Below are 14,822 nucleotides of genomic sequence, written 5' to 3' on the forward strand. Positions count from 1 at the left end.
TGTCTCCAAGGTTCCAAAAAATAGTCAAAAAAACGGAAAATAACAGAGCTGAGACCCAGTGTTTGTAATGTGTTGAAAATGAAAATGGCGGGTGTGTTACCTCGGCGACGTCACATTCTGACGTCATCGCCTCCAGCGCGATAAACAGAAAGGCGTTTAATTCGCCAAAATTCACCCATTTAGAGTTCGGAAATCGGTTAAAAAAATAAATGGTCTTTTTTCTGCACCATCAAAGTATATATTGACGCTTACATAGGTCTGGTGATAATGTTCCCCTTTAAAGCTCCAAACACACAAAACGCTGTATTGATGTGTTGACAGGAAGGCTTACTAAGAGCACTTTTAAGCTGTATTTTCATCAAATACAAGGCTTCACGTCATAGCGTATTTACATTCAATCTGACCTGTATGTAAAATGTCCTTGATGTGGTGACGACTTCAAACAGATTGTCGCGCATCATGATGTCACTGAAACAACAAAACATTGTTACACCTTTATTGTGTCACTAACCTAACACTTGCATTTATTTACAGACAGACATTTTGTATGACATCATTGTTTCTTTTGTTAACATCGGAGTGGGTTCTGCAAAAAGGTCATCCTTAGAAGCACACTGCTTATGGACAGTTCAAACATACATCATGTAAAATACAAAATGACAAAATACAATTCCTTTCAAAATCCATCCCGTTTCCATGAGTTGGGAAATTGTGTTAGATGTAAATATTGCAAATCATTTTCAACCCATATTCAGTTGAATATGCTACAAAGACAACATATTTGAGGTTCAAACTGATAAACTTTTTTTTTTTTTTCTGCAAATAATCATTAACTTTAGAATTTGATGCCAGCAACACGTGACAAAGAAGTTGGGAAAGGTGGCAATAAAAACTGATAAAGTTGAAGAATGCTCATCAAACACTTATTTGGAACATACCGCAGGTGTGCAGGCTAATTGGGAACAGGTGGGTGCCATGATTGGGTATAAAAACAGCTTCCCAAAAAATGCTCAGTCTTTCACAAGAAAGGATGGGGCGAGGTACACCCCTTTGTCCACAACTGTGTGAGCAAATAGTCAAACAGTTTAAGAACAACGTTTTTCTAAATTTCTTACAATTGCAAGAAATTTAGAAATTACATCATCTACGGTCCATAATATCATCAAAAGGTTCAGAGAATCTGGACAAATCACTCCACGTAAGCGGCATGGCCGGAAACCAACATTCGATCCCTCAGACGGCACTGTATCAAAAACAGACATCAATCACCACATGGGCTCAGGAACACTTCCGAAAACCACTGTCACTAAATACAGTTTGTTGCTACATCTGTAAGTGCAAGTTAAAGCTCTACTGTGCAAAGCGAAAGCCATTTATCAACAACATCCAGAAACGCCGCCGGCTTCTCTGGGCCCGAGATCATCTAAGATGAACTGATACAAAGTGGAAAAGTGTTCTGTGGTCTGACGAGTTCACATTTCAAATTGTTTTTTGGAAATATTCGACATTGTGTCATCAAAGGGGAAGCGGACCATCCAGACTGTTATCGACGCAAAGTTGAAAAGCCAGCATCTGTGATGGTATGGGGGTGCATTAGTGCCCAAGGCATGGGTAACTTACACTTCTGTGAAGGCACCATTAATGCTGAAAGGTACATACAGGTTTTGGACCAACATATGCTACCATCTAAGCGCCGACTTTTTCGTGGATGCCCCTGCTTATTTCAGTAAGACAATGCCAAGCCACATTCAGCACGTGTTACAACAGCGTGGCTTCGTAAAAAAAGAGTGCGGGAACTTTCCTGGCCTGCCTGCAGTCCAGACCTGTCTCCCATGGAAAATGTGTGGTGCATTATGAAGCGTAAAATACGACAGCGGAGACCCCAGACTGTTGAACGACTGAAGCTCTACATAAAAGAAAGATGGGAAAGAATTCCACTTCAACAATTATTTTCCTCAGTTCCCAAACGTTTGAGTGTTGTTAAAAGAAAAGGTGATGTAACACAGTGGTGAACATGCCCTTTCCCAACTACTTTGGCACGTGTTGCAGCCATGAAATTCTAAGTTAATTATTATTTGCAAAAAAAACTAAAGTTTATGAGTTTGAACATCAAATATCTTGTCTTTGTAGTGCATTCAATTGAATATGGGTTGAAAACAATTTGCAAATCATTGTATTCTGTTTATATTTACATCCAACACAATTTCCCAAGTCATATGGAAACGGGGTTTGTAGACACATAGAATCCTGTGATTATGTGCATCTAGTGTTCATTCAAGGCTAAGGAAAAATGTCGAGATATATATTGTATATCACAATATGGCATAAAAATATTGCGATATTAATCAAAAAGGCAATATCGCCCAGCTTACCATATTTTTTTTATTTATTTTAGTATGAAAAAAATCTAATTAAATGCGTAAAAAAATGGTGTAACAATAGTATTTACTGTTAGAAGCGACCCATTGGGGCCAAACATAACTCAGTGAAAAGCACTTTTGACTTTAGGTGAGGATCTTTCCCTCTTAATAAAGGTTTATTCTCGTGTTATGTCACTGGAATGAGTGTAGAATGTCATCTATACTACGTTGTACATCATACCAGCACTGTGGCATCTGTTGCACTCAGTAAGCTTCAAAATTAACATTGTAGTTAATACTATGATTAATGTTAATTAAAAATTAAACATGAGATATAAATAATAATAGAAGTACAATTGTTTGTATATATTGTATATATAATTAGTGCAAAGGTCTATATGTACACAGGGATATTTCACATGCCTGTACTGTGTATAAAATTGAACTACGCTCATGTTGTTTATGATGTTGTTTATAATGTGTATTTATAATACGTTGTGCAAAGGACTTTTTATAACTTTCGGAAGTTTATTTTGTACTTGAATTTGTTTATAGGGTTAGGCGCAATAAGTGTTTAACTTCAGCCTAAACCCTTTCGGTCTGTAACATTTTTCATTTTCAATCTATGAATGTACAACTTTTTATTTTCAATCTATGAATGTACAACTGTTTTTTTTTTGCTTTGTTGACCATTGACCGAAGAACAATAAAACTTGAAACTTGAAAAGACAAAAAAAGGATTTGAGAGACCATTAAAGTTTGCCCATAATATAACACGTATGATTTTCTTACGGAGAATCTCCACTTTTTGAAGATAATACAGCGCACTTGTACCTCTGTTTGCACTCCTGCACTTTGTGAACCTCCTTCAGCGGGATCATCCTCAGCGGCTCTTTCTCCTGAAGGGAAGAAGGCAACAACAGTTTACTGGACACATGTCTACATCGGCGACTGCATTGTTGTCAAAATGAGACTGCCTTGCAGCTGACAGAGAGACTATGTCTTCATCACTTCAATAGGGAGCATGCAGAGTTATCCGTGTGTGTGTGTGTGTGTTAGGGCTGGGCGTATCGATACCAAGTATCGATAGTATCGATACTTGGTGAGTATCGGTATCGTGTCAATACTGGCGTGATGGTATCGATACTTCACCAAATTAAGCGAATCACTCCGATTTTTTTAAAAAGTGTGAGCGCAGCGCTCTTCACCACTCCACCCTCCTCCCTAGTGATGGCTCGCGAACGAGATTTAAAAACACTTTAAAATTTCATCTTCAACCCACAATAAAATAAAATAAATACAATTAACATGACGCTCGGTGCGTTCGCGCACACACATCAGTATAATTCGCTCCGAGGTTCACTCGGACACGCGTGCGTTTCCAGTGCGACTTAATGTCTTGGTTGTAAACTGTAAAGTATTTTATTGCACTAAAATAACGATAAGAATTTCTCAGTTCTTTTGTTTTGTGTTCATTTTTACAACTGTTTAATGACTAGTGTTTTCTTTTTCACTTAAGTTCTTGTGTGTTGTGAGGCGACTAGCCAAGTTCAGTATTTGTTTTCACCTTATTTGCACTACTTACTTTGTTGTAATTGATATTATTACTTTTCTATTTGAATTTCTCAGTTCTTTTGTTTTGTTTTCATGTTTACAACTTTGTTCAATAACTAGAGTTTTGTTATTTACCTTAAGTGTTTGTGTGTTTTGAGGCGACAAGCCAGGTTCAGTAGTTGTTTGCACCTTATTTGCATTAATTTATTGCTATTGATATTACTTTTGTAATAAATATTTTATTTTTTGACTTAAATCGTTGTCCTGTGTTGTATTATTATCATAATACAATACAGATGACTGCCAAATTTATATGCCGATTTATATGCCAAATTTATATGCCGATTTCAAAAGGCCACGGCCCCCTGACACCCCTTCTTAACTGTGTATGTGACGTCAAGGCTTGGTTAGCCCACAATTTTTTAATAATGAATGAGGGAAAAATGGAAATTTTAGTTTTTGGTCCGGCCCTCACTGACTTGGGACCATTGCAAAATGATGTGCGTCCCAAAGTCACCAGCCTTGGCGTCACTATAGACAGCGATTTTAAACTAGACAAACAAGTCAATGGCGTTTTAAAATCGTGTTTTTATCACCTTCGTCTTTTAGTAAAGGTTAAACCGTTTTTATCTTTTAACCTTTTTGAACAAGTGGTGCATGCTTTTATTTCAAGTGGCCTGGACTACTGCAATGCACTTTATGCTGGCATTAGCCAAAAAGCTCTCTCCCGGTTGCGGTTAGTCCAGAACGCGGCAGCACGACTTTTAACAGGGGCCAGGAAACGCCAGCATATAACCCCAATTCTTCAGAGTTTGCACTGGCTCTCTGTTCATTTTAAAATTGATTTTAAAACATTGCTGTTTGTTTTTAAATCTTTACATGGACTGGCACCTCAATATATCTCGGACCTCATCCAAATTTACATCCCTGCGCGCGCTCTGAGGTCCGAAAGCCAGCTCCAGCTCGTGGTGCCCAAGACCAGACTTAAGACCAGGGGAGACAGGGCCTTCTCTGTGGTCGGCCCTAAGTTCTGGAACACTCTGCCGCTCCATGTTCAAACTGCTTCCACAGTGGAGTGTTTTAAGTCTCGTCTTAAGACCCACTTTTATTCTTTGGCTTTTAACACTACGTGAGTTGTGTGGTCCTCTGTGTTTTTTATACACTTTTTTATTTTACTGTTTTAATTGATTTTACCCTTTAAAATAATTTTTAATCATATTTGTTTTTATATTGTTTTATTTTTATTCATTTTGTGTTTTGTTCAGTCATTGGTGGAGCATAATATTGTTTTTAACATGGCTGTGCAGCACTTTGGAAACGTTGTTGTTGTTTAAATGTGCTATATAAATAAAGTGGATTGGATTGGATTGGGTAATGAATTAATAAAGGCAAAAGTACAAATTTGTTTTTCAAAAGTATCGATACCCCGAAGTCCCCCCCCCCATCAGATGACGACACTTCCGGTATCGGCGATACTGGCCGGTATCGGATCGGTATCGATACCCAAATTTGCGATATTGCCCACCCCTAGTGTGTGTGTGTGTGTGTGAGAGGCAGGAGGCAGGACTGGACATGTGAAGAGAAGGCAATGACATTCCACTCATTCAAACATGTTACAGCACACAACTATCTTTACCCCAGTCTCCTCCACATGTGAAATGGATTAAAAAAAACACTTGAGTCAATTACCAGATCGGACTTGAAGTAGCTCATTGAGTTTTCCTCCAGGAGGAAATATCGTCGTTTCCAGTTCCTCATCTGGTGGGGGGGAGGGATAAATGAAGTACTTAGAGAAGTTACCACTTTGCTGCATGCTTCACAACATTATTATATATAATATCATATATTGTATTATATATTGTATATATATATATATATATATTGTATATGTATAGGGGTGGGACCTAATAAGCTTACTTCTTCCCACTCCCTTTTTTAGCCAATCTTGACATCTACAAAAGATTAGTCACATGTAATGTTTTCAATGTAGGTGTAAAAATAATGTATATATATATATATATATTTCTTTTGTATTTTATGTCATTCTTTTGTTTTGTTTGCATGGCTTAAAATAAACCATTCATTCATTCACTCATTCATTCATTATACATGTGCTTATTTGCTTTAACTCAACATTTGGGCTGCCACACATGTTGCCATATTTTTGGGAAAAAGAAAAAATCCCATAAAATCTTCAAACTATATTTTTGTAAAGATTTGTCCAAACACTTTGCCAACTCAGCGATAAAGGTAAGTGTTTGTCTGGGTCAAATACCATGAGACATTATAAAGACACAGAAATAGAGAATAGAAGACAAACAAGTGATTGCTTTTCTCGTACGAGGAGAGTATTGGGAGCAAGTTGTCAGTTACAGGCTCCTAATTCACTCTGAAAACGTTCTCCACTCTCCTCGCCTTTTAAATTATTTGGGAAAGCCCTACATTACAAACACACACAGCTGCACTACAGGAGGATAGGGTATTTGCAGCTGTGTTGGAAACCTAACACCTGTGGTGAGAACTTAACACATGCAAATACAGAGGACTTCCTGCGTTGCTCTGTGCCATCTGCCAATTCCTCTTTGAAGTTGGTAGGTCAACCTAATTTCAATCTAACGCCAAGTTTCATTTCTCTTCAGCTTGTCTACACAATGCATGAGCAAACAATCATATTTAAAGGGGAACATTATCACCAAACCTATGCAAGCGTCAATATATACCTTGATGTTGCAGAAAAAAAGACCATGTATTTTTTTAACCGATTTTCGAACTCTAAATGGATGAATGTTGGCACATTAAACGCCTTTCTGTTTATCGGTCTTTTAGCGACGACGTCAGATGGTGACGTCACCGAGGTAACACACCCGCCATTTTCATTTTCACATTACAAACACAGGGTCTCAGCTCTGTTATTTTCCGTTTTTTCCGACTATTTTTTGGTACCTTGGAGACATCATGCCTCGTGGGTGTGTTGTCGGAGGGTGTAACAACACTAACAGGGAGGGATTCAAGTTGCACCACTGGCAAAAAATCTGCCGGCAGACCCCCATTGAATGTACCAGAGTGTCTTCACATTTGACCGGCGATGCTAAGACAGACATGGCACAGAGATGTATGGATAACCTGCAGATGCATTTGCAACAATTAAGTCAACGAAATCACAAAGGTGAGTTTTGTTGATGTTGTTGACTTATGTGATATCTGACATATTTGGTCACGGCATGACTGCCAGCTAATCGATGCTAACATGCTACGCTAATCGATGCTAACATGCTATTTACGCTAGCTGTATGTACATTTGAAACTAGATACCCACATTTAATGCGAAACAAACACTTACCAATCGACGGATTTAAGTTGCTCCAGTGTCACAAGATGCGAAAGTCCGGATCGTTTGGTCCGCACATTTTACCGGTGATGCTAATAAGGCAGCCATGCTATGGGCCACTTCATTAGGTACACCCACGCTATGGCCGAATAGCGTCAATAGCTTCAATTTCTTCTTCAATTTCGTTTTCACTATCCGACTCCATACTACAACCATCTGTTTTAATACATGCGTAATCTGTTGAATCGCTTAAGCCGCTGAAATCCGAGTCTGAATCCGAGCTAATGTCGCTATATCTTGCTGGGGTAACCGCCATGTTGTTTGTAATGGCAGCCATGTATGACATCACAGGAAAATGGATAGTGGTTTCGAAGATAGCGATAATAAGGCACTTTAAAGCTTTTAGGGATATTCCGGGACCGGTAAAATTTTGAAAAAAACTTCAAAAAATACAACAAGCCACTGGGAACTGATTTTTATTGTTTTTAACCCTTTTGAAATTGTGATAATGTTCCCCTTTAAATAAAATATGATAACTTATTTACAATTAATCCTACAAGTTTGACACAAAGTCCTGTATTACCCAGCACAGAGTGTAGAGCAGCAAGATAGTGCAAACTAATCGTGAAAAGTTAGCAGGTCATTTGGTGACTACATGTTTTTGGTTTATGTTCATGTTTCCATTAAAAACTCAAATTTGTAAAACATTTGTACAAGTTGAAAATTATTGTGATGCTAATTTTCATTAGCTGGTGAATGGGATCTCTCATTGTAAGTTAGTGTGAAGCTAGCGGCATATGTGCCAACTTGAATTACAGTCAGCTTTATTGGCCAAGTATGTTTGACACAGAAGGAGTTTGACATGGTAGACTGTGTCGGTATGTCTCTCCAACTTACATTTACATTTTGCCCACGCTTCTCGCCTGCCTTACGTTGTTTCTGTCTTCAGACGTCATCACGCTAGCTGCACATGCACCTAACTTTTCCGTAGCATCACTTTGTGTTTATTTGTTTTAAACCTTTTTTCTGCCTCTGGAGTCCAACCACAACATACATACATCTTTTCTCATGTTATTGTTGATTTTAACATGCTTCCTGCATGTATGTGCACTTCCTGGGTATATTCATGTACTTTCCTTTATGTACTGAGTTGGACAGTAATAATAATAAACAGCCTCAAGTTGGACATTTTCTATTGTCAAATTCAGGGGTCACCAACGCTGTGCCGGCATGCACCAGGTCGCCCGTAAGGACCAGATGAGTCGCCCGCTGGCCTGTTCTAAAAATAGCTCAAAAAGCAGCACTTACCAGTGAGCTGCCTCTATTTTTTAAATTATATTTATTTACTAGCAAGGTGGTCTTGCTTTGCTCGACATTTTTGATTCTAAGAGAGACAAAACTCAAATAGAATTAAAAAATTCAAGACAATATTTTTAAGACTTAGTCTTCACTTGTTTAAATAAATTCATTTATTTTTTTTAACTTTGCTTTTTATAACTTTCAGAAAGACAATTTTAGAGAAAAAATACAGTCTTAAAAATTATTTTAGGATTTTTAAACGGATACCTTTGTACCTTATAAATTCTTTCCTGAAAATTTTAATTAATGTTCAAGTATTTTTATTTTTTTAATTAAAGAATAATAAATACATTTGAATTTAATTCTTCATTTTAGCTTCTGTTTTTTCGACGAAGAATATTTGTGAAATATTTCTTCAAACTTATTATGATTAAAATAAAAAAAAAATATTCTGGCAAATCTGGAAAATCGGTAGAATCAAATTTAAATCTTATTTCAAAGTCTTGAATTTCTTTTAAAATTTTTGTTCTGGAAAATGTAGAAGAAAAAATGATTTGTCTTTGTTAGAAATATAGCTTGGTCCAATTTGTTGTATATTCTAACAAAATGCAGATTGGATTTTAACCTATTTAAAACATGTCATCAAAATGCGAAAATTAATCTTAATCAGGAAAAATGACTAATGATGTTCCATAAATCATTGTTTTTATTTTTTCAAATAGATTCGAATTAGCGAGTTTTTATCTTCATTTATTTAAATTTAATTTTGAATTTTAAAGAGTCGAAATTGAAGATAAACTATGTTTCAAAATTTAATTGTAATTTTTTTCGTGTTTTCTCCTCTTTTAAACCGTTCAATCAAGTGTTTTTTTCATCATTTATTCTTTACAAAAAACCTTCCGTAAAAGGAAAAAAAAAGTACGACGGAATGACAGACAGAAATACCCATTTTTTATATATATAAAGATTTATTTATTAAAGGTAAATTGAGCAAATTGGCTATTTCTGGCAATTTATTTAAGTGTGTATCAAACTGGTAGCCCTTCGCATTAATCAGTACCCAAGAAGTAGCTCTTGCTTTCAAAAAGGTTGGTGACCCCTGCTCTAATTGAAATGACTATTTAGCTATCAGCCAATTTAAATCCTTATCATTTAGGGAGGGCAGAATAATATCTGTAAATAAAGTGCGGCCTGGGGGGCATTTGAGGACGGCAGCTTTTTTTTTTTTTTTTTAATGGGTCTTTGTGACGTTGTAGAAATACAAAAAAAGAACATTTTAAAAGAGAACTGGCTATAATAATGAATGTTTCCTCAACCCTTTGACAAAAAGATGACCTCATCCATGTTAGATTGAAGACGTGAACGCCTGGAAAATGCCACGTGTTTTGCAGGAAAGACGGCCTCTCTGAAAGTGTTACGATGCATGTGATGCAGACTGTGCCTAATGAAGTGTCCTTGACTAACTGCACAACACAGACATGTGCATGGTGCCTTCAGGGAAATATATTTTTACATTCCCCAAGTCATAGGACTTTACATTTGTGCTTGGACAAGCCGACCTTGATGGTGCGCCTTATGAAAAACACGCTGCTTCACCAACTGGAAGCGGTGCCTTGCAGGTAAAAAGAGGTGCAGGGACTCTCACCACAGCGCCTTGCTTGACGCAGTAGCCCGACTTGATGACCGTGTGGTCCTGGGACGGCCTGCCCAGGAAGTAGGGCAGCTGGCTGTGTGAGCGGTGCATGGCCTCCCGCTCGGCTCTCTCTGCACCATCGCTGCCTTCATGCTAGAAGGTCAAAGAACACTGTCAGCGTCCAGACGCAACGTCCATACAAGGGCTGTCAATCTTTGGCCAGCACACCATTCCATTCACTATCAAAACTTCTTATAACATCGACCGCCACTTCTATGATGAACTACATTCTTCCATAAATTAGATCAACAGCTCTTATCAATGTGTACAAACCCTGTTTCCATATGAGTTGGGAATTTGTGTTAGATGTAAATATAAACGGAATACAATGATTTGCAAATCATTTTCAACCCATATTCAGTTGAATATGCTACAAAGACAACATATTTGATGTTCAAACTCATAAACATTTTTTTTTTGCAAATAATCATTAACTATAGAATTTGATGCCAGCAACACGTGACAAAGAAGTTGGGAAAGGTGGCAATAAATACTGATAAAGTTGAGGAATGCCCATCAAACACTTATTTGGAACATCCCACAGGTGTGCAGGCTGATTGGGAACAGGTGGGTGCCATGATTGGGTATAAAAGCAGCTTCCATGAAATGCTAAGTCATTCACAAACAAGGATGGGGCGAGGGTCACCAATTTGTAAGCAAATTGTCCAACAGTTTTAGAACATTTCTCAATGAGCTATTGCAAGGAATTCAGGGATTTTACCATCTACGGTCCGTAAAATCATCAAAAGGTTCAGAGAATCTGGAGAAATCACTGCACGTAAGCGATGATATTACGGACCTTTGATACCTTAGGCGGTACTGCATCAAAAACAGACATCGGTGTGTAAAGGATTTCACCACATGGGCTCAGGAACACTTCATAAAACCACTGTCAGTAACTACAGTTGTAGTGCAAGTTAAAACTCTGCTATGCAAAGCAAAACCCATTTATCAACAACACCAAGGAACGCCGCTGGCTTCACTGGGCCCGAGCTCACCTAAGATGGACTGATGCAAAGTGGAAAAGTGTTCTGTGGTCTGACGAGTCCACATTTCAAATTATATTCGGAAACAGAAGACGTAGTGTCCTCCGGAACAAAGAAGAAAATAAACATCCGGATTGTTATAGGCGCAAAGTTGAAAAGCCAGCATCTGTGATGGTATGGGGGTGTATTAGTGCCCAAGGCATGGGTAACTTACACATCTGTGAAGGCACCACTAATGCTGAATGGTCCATACAGATTTTGGAGCAACATATGTTGTCATCCAAGCAACGTTATCATGGACGCCCCTGCTTATTTCAGCAAGACAATGCCAAGCTACCTGTTACAACAGCGTGGTTTCGTAGTAAAAGAGTGCAGGTACCCTCCTGGCCCGTCTGCAGTCCAGACCTGTCTCCCATGGAAAATGTGTGGCGCATTATGAAGCGTAAAATACGACAGCGGAGACCCTGGACTGTTGAACGACTGAAGCTCTACATAAAACAAGAATGGGAAAGAATTCCACTTTCAAAGCTTCAACAAATAGTTTCCTCAGTTCCCAAACGTTTATTGAGTGTTGTTAAAAGAAAATTTGATGTAACTCAGTGGTGAACATGCCCTTTCCCAACTACTTTGTCACGTGTTGCAGCCATGAAATTCTAAGTTAATGATTATTTGCAAAAAAAAATTAAGTTTATGAGTTTGAACATCAAATATGTTGTCTTTGTAGCATATTCAACTGAATATGGGTTGAAAATGATTTGCAAATCATTGTATTCCGTTTATATTTACATCTAACACAATTTCCCAACTCCTATAGAAACGGGGTTTGTGACATTCCAATTGTATTAATGTCTTCTCTGGCTGTAAAACATGAGTCATGAAGAGAAACTGAATCATAGTGGTGTCCTTAAAAGTGAAAAGATGATCATGCGGCGTTCACAATGTCCAGCATGTGGTGTACCTGCGTCTGGGTCACAATGGGAACTCCTCCTATGATCTCCGTCTTATAGGACACTTGCTTCTTGGGTCCTACCGTGTCCTGCAGAGACTTGTGGTTCTCTGAGTTCTGCGTGCCGTCGGACACTTTTGGAACCTGAGAAACAGACGCAGACACGCCCGTGTAACATGGGATGGTGATTCAGGGGGAGAGGTGGGAAAAGCCCCTTTGCCTAAAGTTGAAACAGGCGGACGTTTGCACCAGGAGACAGTGACACCTTTTCTTTGTGCTCATAAGCAGAGGTGGATAGTAACGCGCTACATTTACTTCGTTATATCTACTTGAGTAACTTTTGGGATAAATTGTACTTCTTAGACTAGTTTTTATGCAACATACTTTTACTTAAGTATATAGAGAAGAAACGTTACTTTTACTCCGCTCCATTTATCTACATTCAGCTCGCTACTCGCTACTGATTTTTATCGATCTGTTAATGCACGCTCTGTTTGTTTTGGTTTCAGACAGACCTTCAAAAGTAGGATCTATCACATGCCGGCGTTTCACCAATCAAATGCAGTCACTGGTGACGTTTGACTATGTTTCACCAATCAAATGCAGTCACTGGTGACGTTTGACTCCGTTTCACCAATCAAAGGCAGTCCCTGGTGACGTTTGACGCCGTTTCACCAATCAAATGCAGTCACTGGTGACGTTTGACTCCGTTTCACCAATCAAATGCAGTCACTGGTGACGTTTGAGTCCGTTTCACCAATCAAATGCAGTCACTGGTGACGTTTGACTCTGTTTCACCAATCAAACAGAGCCAGGAGAGGTCACATGATTAACTGCACACTTTTTTTATTTTAAGAAAACCTTTATTTATAAATTTCAACATTTACAAACAGTTGAAAATAATTATCAAAGTCAGTACGAAAACAGTATAAAAACCGTACAAAACAGCGCCAGGGAGATGTAAATTCAAAGTAACTAAAATAGAATGCAAAAAATATATATCCATCCATCCATCTTCTTCCGCTTATCCGAGGTCGGGTCGCGGGGGCAACAGCCTAAGCAGGGAAACCCAGACTTCCCTCTCCCCAGCCACTTCGTCTAGCTCTTCCCGGGGGATACCGAGGTGTTCCCAGGCCAGCCGGGAGACATAGTCTTCCCAACGTATCCTGGGTCTTCCCCGTGGCCTCCTACCGGTTGGGCGTGCCCTAAACACCTCCCTAGGGAGGCGTTCGGGTGGCATCCTGACCAGATGCCCGAACTACCTCATCTGGCTCCTCTCCATGTGGAGGAGCAGCGGCTTTACTTTAAGTTCCTCCCGGATGACAGAGCTTCTTACCCTATCTCTAAGGGAGAGCCCCGCCACACGGCGGAGGAAAAAATATAATATATAAAGCAAATATATATATATAAAGTAAACAAAGTGCAAAGCCATAGGCTCACTCAATCTCAGTAAATAACTTACATTTGGAACACAGTATCATCGTTTTCACAGCTTTTTGGTTGTTAGAGGTTGAGTGTTATTATGTAGAGTTCTAGATCTTTTTTAAAGGCACAAAAAACAGGTCGGGTATTGCGAAACTTATATTTATGAAAATATAAAACTTAGCCAATACTATAATGAGGTTGCAAAGGTAAAATTAATTTTCAATTTTTTTTCAATACAGTGTAAAACCAAATATATATTATTTAATATATATTATTGTTTTAGTTGCTTAATAGATATTCCTGGCTCTGAATTTGTTAATTACTATTTTTATTTTTTTGCGCATTACTTGTTGCCGTCATCAATAAACGAACAGGTTACTCATCAGTTACTCAGTACTTGAGTAGTTTTTTCCCCAAATGACTTTTTACTTTTACTCAAGTAAATATTTGGGTGACTACTCCTTACTTTTACTTGAGTAATCTCTAAAGCAGGGGTCGGGAACCTTTTTGGCTGAGAGAGCCAAGAAGCCAAATATTTTAAAATGTATTTCCCTAAGAGCCATATAATTTTTTTTTTTAACACTGAACACAACTAAACACGTGCATTTTTTAAGTAAGACCAACATTTCCAGATTATAATAAGTCTCTTATTCTTTGTAATAACGTTGTTATTCTGAAGCTAACTGTGGAGGGGGCGTGGCCTGCGGGCCTGCAGCAAAGGACCGGCCTCGAAATCAACGACAGGTGCGTAGACGGCCCACCTGGGCCTTTTTATCTAATCACCTGCCCCTCTGTTATAAGCAGCAGCCAGGAGGAGAGACAGGGTTGGGGCTGGAGCCAGAGCGCGAGTGAGGACGAAAGAGAAAAAGACAATTGCTGGAAAGCAACTGAGAGAAAAATTAAATAAAACAATATTGGAACCCTAAAACAGGCTCTTGGTGGTCTGAAGAACCCCCAGGAGGGCAAGCCCCACACTAACCAAGAATAAATAAATGACTTCTTACCATTAACGCAACTTCTTGAACATAAAAATGCATGAGAATAATTTATATTTTGAACGTCGTTTTTAACACTGTGATTACAGGTGGAATTATTCATTACTTATCCTGTTAAGCAAGGTCAGCTCAGATTTATCCGAGAGCCAGATGCAGTCATCAAAAGAGCCACATCTGGCTCTAGAGCCATAGGTTCCCTACCCCTGCTCTAAAGTAACAGTAGTCTTACTTGAGTA

At 38.6% G+C, this 14,822-nt stretch overlaps 1 protein-coding gene across 33 annotated transcripts in view; it reads right to left on the reverse strand.

Moving 5' to 3' along the window:
- Window positions 1-14,822, reverse strand: part of LOC133559662 (pleckstrin homology domain-containing family A member 1-like) — an 87,992-nt gene that overhangs the window by 31,596 nt on the left and 41,574 nt on the right. For all 33 annotated transcript variants that reach the window (XR_009808235.1, XR_009808222.1, XR_009808223.1 and 30 more), the window contains exons 6-10: window positions 12,179-12,310; window positions 10,187-10,327; window positions 5,604-5,672; window positions 3,195-3,259; window positions 405-468 (exon numbers count right to left, since the gene is read on the reverse strand). Coding sequence is in view for 5 of the 33 variants with exons in the window: in XM_061911635.1 (XP_061767619.1) it covers window positions 405-468; window positions 3,195-3,259; window positions 5,604-5,672; window positions 10,187-10,327; window positions 12,179-12,310 (471 nt within the window). In the remaining 28 variants the exon portion in view is untranslated. The remainder of the gene's footprint in view (window positions 1-404; window positions 469-3,194; window positions 3,260-5,603; window positions 5,673-10,186; window positions 10,328-12,178; window positions 12,311-14,822) is intronic.

This window comes from Nerophis ophidion, linkage group LG09 (assembly GCF_033978795.1).
Source record: "Nerophis ophidion isolate RoL-2023_Sa linkage group LG09, RoL_Noph_v1.0, whole genome shotgun sequence".
Classification (NCBI taxonomy): domain Eukaryota; kingdom Metazoa; phylum Chordata; class Actinopteri; order Syngnathiformes; family Syngnathidae; genus Nerophis; species Nerophis ophidion.